General features: G+C 35.4%; 1 protein-coding gene across 1 annotated transcript; it reads left to right on the top strand.

Annotated features, from left to right (window-relative positions):
* Positions 1–424: 424 nt before the first annotated feature.
* Positions 425–7,950, top strand: LOC107874104 (pentatricopeptide repeat-containing protein At2g01390). Its single transcript, XM_016720978.2, has 3 exons — positions 425–1,009; positions 4,889–5,759; positions 6,327–7,950. Exons 2-3 carry the CDS (start codon positions 4,988–4,990, stop codon positions 7,328–7,330), a joined length of 1,776 nt encoding a protein of 591 aa, XP_016576464.1. The 5' UTR covers positions 425–1,009; positions 4,889–4,987; the 3' UTR covers positions 7,331–7,950.
* Positions 7,951–8,627: the final 677 nt, after the last annotated feature.

Here is an 8,627-nt window from a genome sequence, read left to right on the forward strand (position 1 = left end):
ATTAAATCAAGAAATTCGAGATTGAATGAGGTATTAATTCGTATTGAATTTAGTCAATTTATTTAATTCGGTCATAATTAAAATTAAATTGGCCACAATTACAATGCAATTGATCAATTAATTTTTTATTTGATCAAAAATTAAATAAAATTGACCAACTTTTAAACTAATTGGGATTATTTTTTAAATAACAAAATAACCCCAAATACAAATAAATCAACCAATCCATTTCTTTTCCTTTTAAATTCAGCTAGCCCAACACGCCCCAACAGCCCATTCTTCATTCCTTATTATCAGCCCAACTCCACAACAACATTAGCCCTTTTTTTTTCGCCCTTTTCACAAGATAATAACACTAACATTAGCCCAACATATTAACCATGCCCCAGCCCAATTCGCATAAACTTAACCCGACCCATTTTTATTTTCTTCAACAAATAACAGCAACAACTCCAACTCCACAAAGCAACAACGACAAGCTATGAACCGACCCGTCGATCATCGGCAAACCCGTCCGATAATCGGCGAACTCGACCGAATCAGCAACAACAAGGAAAACAGCAGCAAAAACCCGATAACCGACCCAGCTCAGCCAACATTTAAAATCGTTCAAATCTTATCCAATTTTGAATTTGAAATTCAAATTGGTACTAACATAGTACCGTTTCCAGTTCATTCCTTTATCCTTTTTCAAATTTCGAATTCACCCCATTAAAATTCTCCTAATTACCCCTGAAAATTCTTTGTCCCACATCGGTGAAAGCTAAAATTCACCCCCATTTTATTCTCTATAAATAGCTCACTTTGGAGCAAATTTTAACCAAGTCTTAGAAGGGGGTGAAAACTATTTTGAGCAAAAACCAGTTCATTTTTCGTTTTGAGCATAAGTTTTTCTTCTTCCCGAGAAAGTTGACGACTGCTCGGAGCTTTCGGAGTCGCGAAAAAATCCTCCCGTGGTGGTCGAGATCCCGGCGTCAGTTCGGAATCTTGTTTTGCTGCTCCAAAGCAGGTAACATTCCATTCTGTTTAGTTTTTGATTATTTCTGCTTCATCTCGACCTGCTGTAGTTGTAAGTAATTTTTCAATAATGTTGTGTGCTGGGTTGTCCGCTGTAGAGGCGTTGAAGGCCATAGGTTTTTGTGATGAAGCTTGAATTTGTTGTGATTGACATAGTGCTTGTTCGTTGTTTAACTCATTTTCGCTAAGTTCCTTTTGAGAATTCATGGGTGTATACAGTGTTCACTAAATTTTCGCCGAGGGTCTCTTGGCTCTGGTTTTTGTTTCTTTTGCCTCATTAATTTGGTTTGGTGATTATGTCATGTTTGATTCATGATTTTCTTTGTGCAGAATTACTTGTTGTGACTTGGTTCAATGTTTCAAAATAATGTTCTCATCTTAACTCTTAATCTGATGTTTAGTGCGTATGTAGTTGTGGTTTGATCAAGTAAATTGGTCATCCAATTATTTCTAAAAATGTTTCTTTAGAGTACTGCTTTATCTTGAATAAATTTTCTTCTAATTTTTAGTGAACTTTTTTTGTGGCATACTACTGCTAGCTACGATCCTAAGTTTCTATCGCTTGCTATGATTTTAAATGCCTGTTATCGGGCAGAATTTGTGTTTGCCAGTAACTTTTGTTTATTCTCTGCATTCATTCGATTTCTTGACTAGTTTTTAGTTCGGCATGAAATTCTTCGAAATAGCTTGCAAATTGCTTTCTTTTGTCTATGGTAACATGAGAACATCATACAATTTTGGTATCGTTTGGTTCACTGAAATTTACGACTTCATTTTTGATTTAGTATTGGGAGAAAATTGGCCGTTTCTCTGTTTTAAGTATGACCTTCTTTGCTTTCTTTGATTTGATCGTCTAATGGATTTTTCATTTGCCATATTCTGATCGAGAAAATGCTTCAGTGCTTTTCCTTTCTTCATACCTTCTTAGTCATAAACTAGCATCTTCTACAGATTTCGGCATTTGACCTTTTTTAGTGTATGAAGTTTAATCCATTTAACTGCATCATCCCAGTTAATATGACACCCATTAACATGTTTTGTGCATGCACATTAGAGGTTGTTCACTTGAATATTATTAGATGTCATGGCTTGCTTATTTTTCTATCATGTCCCTTGTAATTATCTATTTCTTTTATGTTATACATTTACAAAGCCCATGCGATGAGAATTTTAAGTTTTACTACTCATTACATATGTTTTAATCGATCATAGGTTGTATGTTTACATATTTTAGAGTTTTAGTTCACATTCTCGTATGTGACAACTAAGTTATTTATATGTTATATGCTCCTTCATTGTTAAGGATAAATCATTATGTATTTTCATAGTTTATTTACCTATAACTATAGGTATCTATCAGGTCAGAGTTCACATGTTTGAGCGTAATAAATTAGTCTCTATAAATCATAAGTTTTATATATTATTTTCTCATTGTTCATCCTAATTGTGGTGCAATTATTTGGATACTATGTGTTTTCTACTTATTTGTTTAGAAATGACCAAAGCCTATTTGATTCATATAGTATACATTTATGTGCGGATAGAATATGAGTTTATAAAGTGTGGGTTTATTTGTGGAGTGTTATGATTGACATATTCATTAACTATGAACAACTCACCCGCAAGCTACTTATTTTTATAAGTATAAATAACATAAATACCAACTTTTTAAAAATAATTACACTCTCTCCCACCTTTTTAATTACTTTACTCTTTCTTCCTATTAATATACATTACATAGCCGACATATACATAACATTCTGTGTATATGTGGAATTTTTATAATATGTTTAAGTGAATCACAGGCCCGAATAAGAGTGCAAAGCTAATAAAGTTAAGTGGATCACTTCTTGGGAAGAAGACATTCTTTAGTAAGCCTTTATCAAAATTGTGCAGAATTAAGCTTATCCAACATTTCCATTAGTTGTGAATAGTTGGTGTTCTATATCCTGAAGTCTCTAAAGCCTATGTAGTACATGGATTTGTCTATGGGTACATCAGTTCGATACGGGTACGTCAAAAGGTATATGAACTTATGAAGCATCCTTATAACATATTCTAAAACCTACTCTAATATCCTCCTTGAGCTAGAGGGGGTAGGGAACTGATCCTAGTTTGAACCCGTGTTGTAAGTAGAGACGTTAGGTAGTGTTTTGCAAGACATCTGATACTTGAGCAGTGGTGATATGCAATTAGTGCAGAAGAATGGAAGCCTCCATGGAAAATTGCATACTGGATAGATGAGATGAGAAATAAGAGCTGAATGAAGAAGTGTATAAAGAACTACTAACCGTACAATGTGGCTAGAAAATTAATCAAAAAAGGGTGTCATGATGGCCCCAAACTTAATTGGCTAGCATGGGTACTCAGACTTCCCCGGATCCTTTTCATACATTTTTCCTAATTATTCATATACCAAAGGACATGACGGTGCACTAAAGCTCCCGCTATACGCAATGTCCGGGGAAGGACTCCTCCACAAAGATGTATTGTACGCGGTCTACCCTTACCTTTCTACCAGAGGCTGTTGTCAAAGCTTGAACCAGTGACCTCCTAATCACATGGCAGCAACTTTACCAGTTACTCCAAGGCTCTCCTTCCAACCCCTAATTATTTATGTACCAACCCACATATATACTTTCCTACTAAGTTGTTCGGACTCTCCAAACCACACTCATGCTGTATCCTTCAAAAAATACACTATTTTAGAGAATCCAACATGCAATCAAAGACATTTTTGAAGAGTCCAGCAACTTAGCTTTCCTAGGCCCTAAATTTCACAGAAAGACTAATGGATCCTTAAAGATAGTTGTCATCCATCTAAATAGGAAGTGTAATGCCCATATCAAACATATGGTATTCACAAGGGTTCTAATTCAAGCACCCAGGCTACAGAGTCTCCCATTTTTCTTATTTCCACCAACCTTAGCACAATCTACTCCTCTAATCCCAACAATAAGATACAAACGCATACTCTCTCTTTCAAAAAGATTAATAACCTACTTTTCCCTTTTTAGTCTTTTCAAAAAAAAAAAAACTTTCTTGTTTGGACAACATTTTAATTTTAATTTTCTATGTAATATATTTAAAAGTAAAAAATTAAAAAATATTTTAATATATTTAATATAAATTTAAACTAATACTACAAAATTCAAAAACCTTATTTATTTTCTTAAATATAAGTTAAAATAGCTCATTATTTTTACCACGGAGGGAGTATTCATTAAGGGAAGGAAACGAATTGGTGAATGCACTTGTATATAACAAAGCAAAGAAAGATGCTCAAATAATATGATAAAACGAGCTAAAAAGGGTAAGAGATGACTGGTGGCGCACAAAAAGAGAACTCAAATTAACAGAAGAGCTTTAAAAAGAATTACCTTGTCGATGTACCCATAGACAAATCCATGTACTACATAGGCTTTAGAGACTTCAGGATATAGAACACCAACTATTCACAACTAATGGAAATGTTGGATAAGCTTAATTCTGCACAATTTTGATAAAGGCTTACTAAAGAATGTCTGCTTCCCAAGAAGTGATCCACTTAACTTTATTAGCTTTGCACTCTTATTCGGGCCTGTGATTCACTTTTTGATTCTATTGATTAATTACCTTGGTTGTCCATATAAAAAGATGTTCTTTCACTTCTTTGATAGATTTTGCTTACTATGTGTCATTGCAATTGTACTCCTTTGTTAAGAAACTTAACAGGATTGTGTCACACTCATATTTAATGTACCATGTATATAAATTCTTCTAGGAATTAATATACTCAGGCATCAATTCCGCAAAAAAAAAACTATAATTACTTTCCCTTTTCTCTCTTCATGTTTTAAGTGATTTGTTACATTCTGTGTTTTTTTGGCAGATGGAATCCTGTGAATCAAAGCAGTCCTCAAGTTTCAGGTTAAAATGCTTTAGTTGAACTTGTAGTCTGGAGTCCCCAATTCACAGCTGGACCAGAACTATGTTTGCTACTTGTGGTGCCGATCAGTTCTCCAAAAAGTTTCAGCTTTTTCTTGGTTTTCATCTCAAGAGATCTTCTTGGTTTAGTACAACTATAATTAATCATGCACATTCCTTTACGCAATCCCAACAGAGGAGAACAGTACGAAAAGTTAATCGACTGGCGAGCAAGTCTACCAAATCTGTTCAGAAGCAAGACATAGATCTCCCTAAAGTTTTCATGAGGGATGCAATTACAAGAATATCTCATACACTGAGATCTTCAACTTGGGATTCTGCTCAGGACCAGTTGATAAAACTTCCCATAAAATGGGATTCCTACACAGTCAATCAAGTTCTCAAGACTCATCCTCCTATGGAGAAAGCCTGGTTGTTTTTCAATTGGGCCTCTAAATTGAAAAACTTTAAGCATGACCAGTTTACCTACACGACTATGTTGGATATATTTGGGGAAGCTGGGAGGATTTCATCCATGAAATATGTCTTCCAGCAGATGCAAGATAAAGGAATCAAGATAGATGCAGTTACCTATACATCCCTTATTCACTGGATCTCCGACCATGGGGACATTAATGAGTCGATTAAATTGTGGCAGGATATGAAAGATAAAGGATTTGTTCCCAATGTTGTTTGCTACACTGCATACATGAAATGTTTGTTTGATCATAATCGAGTTAAGGAAGGAGCCAAGATATACAAGGAGATGCTTCAATCTGGTTGTTCTCCCAACTGCCACACATACACTGTCCTTATGGAGCATCTTGCTAGTTCTGGTGAGATTGATTGGTTTGTTCCTTTTTATTATTGTTGGGAACTTTGAAGTAGCTCAAGTACTGTTCTTTGGGCCCGTTTGGTACGATGTATAAGGGATAACTAATCCTGAGATTAATTTTAGGATGAACTTATCCCAACGTTTGGTTGGATAAAATTGCGGGATAACTTATCCCGGAATTAGTCATCGCGGGACTGTAGTATTATTTTTATCGCACCTTGAGGGTGGGATAGCAATTCCGTGATAATTAGACCCAGGAAAACTTGTTCCCCAGCTAAATGAGCCCTTAAGGAAGAGCTAGTTCAAAAGTTTTCCTTCTTACATTTATAATGCTTATAATAGTTAATAAAGGTACGTGAATCATTTCACGGGGAGATGATATTTTCTTTAAGTTTTTATCAAACTTGTGCAGAATTAAACTCATCCATCATTTCCATTAGTTGTGAATAGTTGGTGTTCTATGTTCTTAAGTCTTTATAGCCTATGTACTATGAATTCTTGACAACTACATTCTGATCCCTTATCTATTAAGAATTTCATCTGTACATGTACAACAATTGGTTTTCAGGAAAATTTGATGGAGTTCTCGAGATTTTCAGTAAAATGCAAGATGCAGGGGTCCAACCAGATAAAGCTTCATGCAACATTTTAGTGGAAAAATGCTGTAAGGCCGGGGAAACACAAGCAATGATGAAAATTCTTCAGTACATGAAGAAGAATTTTCTTGTTCTGCGTTATTCTGTCTATCAAGAGGCTTCCCACGCGTTGAAGATGGCCGGGGTGAGTGATCGGCTACTTAGGGATGTTAACCGTCATCTGTCCTTACAAAATTTGAACCAAGATTCGATTGACGAATCAGATGGAATTGCTGAAAGTAGTTGCTTTACTTTGGATGATAGGTTGATTTTGTACTTGTTGAATAAAAAAAGTCTTCTTGCTGTTGATTACCTACTAGATAGCTTGATGAATAAGTGTCTCAAATTGGATCCTCGAATAGTGACAACCGTAGTTGAGGTAAACTGTAACTGTGGTAGAGTAAATGGTGCTTTTTTGGCCTTCGAATTCAGTGTGAAACTGGGAATAACCATTGAAAGAACTACGTATCTTACCATGGTGGGCGAACTTATTAGAACAAATTCATTTTCAAGGGCCGTGGACATTGTTGAAGCAATGGTTGGGGCAGGCCTGTCATTAGGGTCCGAACTAACTGCACTTCTGATACATCGACTTGGCTGTGCTAGACAGCTTGCTTCTGCTGAAAAGTTATTTAGCATCTTACCTGATCAGCAGAAGAGTACTGCTGTGTATACTGCTTTAATAAACACCTACTTCACCTTTGGGAATGTTGATAAAGGGCTTGAAATATTTGAGACCATGAGAAAGCAAGGGATAAATGTGGCATTAAGTACTTGCAGTGTCCTATTGAATGGTCTTGAAAGAAATGGCTTATTTGATAAATTACAATCTTATAGGAAAGAAAAGAAGAGATTTCAATCTGAAAGCTGTGGTGGGAAAATGTCAATGGAGGAAACATTGTGTGATCTTCTTTTTGCTGGAAATTTTGACAGTTGAGGACAGTTTTCATGATTTTTTTGGAGTATTTGGTGTACAAATTAGCTGTTGGTTCGTAGCTTGAGTTGTACTGGATTTACAGAAGTTGGCAAATACAGAAATAGCTTGTGCTGTCTATCGTGTGTCGGAATTTACAGAAATGGGGTATTCTCAACAGAGCATGCAGGAGACATATACCTTCTAGATCCACTTACTGAAATAAAATTGGGGATGGATAATCTCGTATGGATCACATTAAAATGATGGGTCAAATGGGGCTTGACAGCTTAATTATTCTCCTGCAACATTATGGCCTTAAAAAGGTTTATTTCCTAACTCTACTTCTTGAATGATGCCTACAAAGTCTCACAGTTGGAAATATGATGGAAATAAGTATGAACTGCTGAACCTTGATCACTAAACTTTTTCATTGTTCCTCCCCTTTCATCCAGAAAACCTTATAAAGGGAAAAAAGTTTCTATGCCTTTCATTTAGAAGAACATATTTTGGAGTTCGGATCTTCTTATATCGCCCAAGTTGCGTGCTTAATTAAAGTAAAAGACTTGTGGTCATTTGTAATTTAGATTAGACTAATCTGCAGGTATGGCATTCTAAGCTCTTCTTAAACTTAACCCATGTTATTATGTTTTCTTTACTATTTTCCAAGTCAGTAAAACATGAAATAAAAAGTATTCAGAAGACACATTCTGAAGCACATTTTAGAAAAAGTTGGATAAATTTCAAACCGACTTAACTCGAACTGAACTTTAGAAAATCGGACTGAATCGAATTAATTTTGGTGCGGTTGCGATTTTCATTTTTACTAAATTGAAACTGAAAAACCGAACTGACCGACCGAATGCTCACCCCTAACTAGGCCTATTAACTTATTAATAGAAAGATGTGATACCTTTGTTCGTTTTTGTATAGTCGTGAATTTAAAGCTTGAGAGCGAATTCTATCTTCATTTTTGAAACACAACAAATTTATGTTAAGTACAACTCTTTTCCCTTCTTTAATGCAAATGAAGTAAACTTAAACTACAAAACAGAAATATAACTAAACCAAAAGTGAGGAATAAACAGCACTTATATATAGTTAAAAGAAACGACCTCTTGAGTAATTCTAGCCATCATCTTAATCACTATTTTTATGTGCTTATATTTGAGTAGGAAACTTTAAATAGTGTAATCATGAAAGACATTAATCCTATAATAGTGGGATTAAACTAAGACTGTCATGTCGGTCGGGCCGGGCCAACCCGAAACCGGCTTGTGTCATTTAACCGGTTTGTGGGTCGGGTCGGGTCGGGTCGGGG

This window comes from Capsicum annuum, chromosome 1 (assembly GCF_002878395.1).
Source record: "Capsicum annuum cultivar UCD-10X-F1 chromosome 1, UCD10Xv1.1, whole genome shotgun sequence".
NCBI lineage: Eukaryota > Viridiplantae > Streptophyta > Magnoliopsida > Solanales > Solanaceae > Capsicum > Capsicum annuum.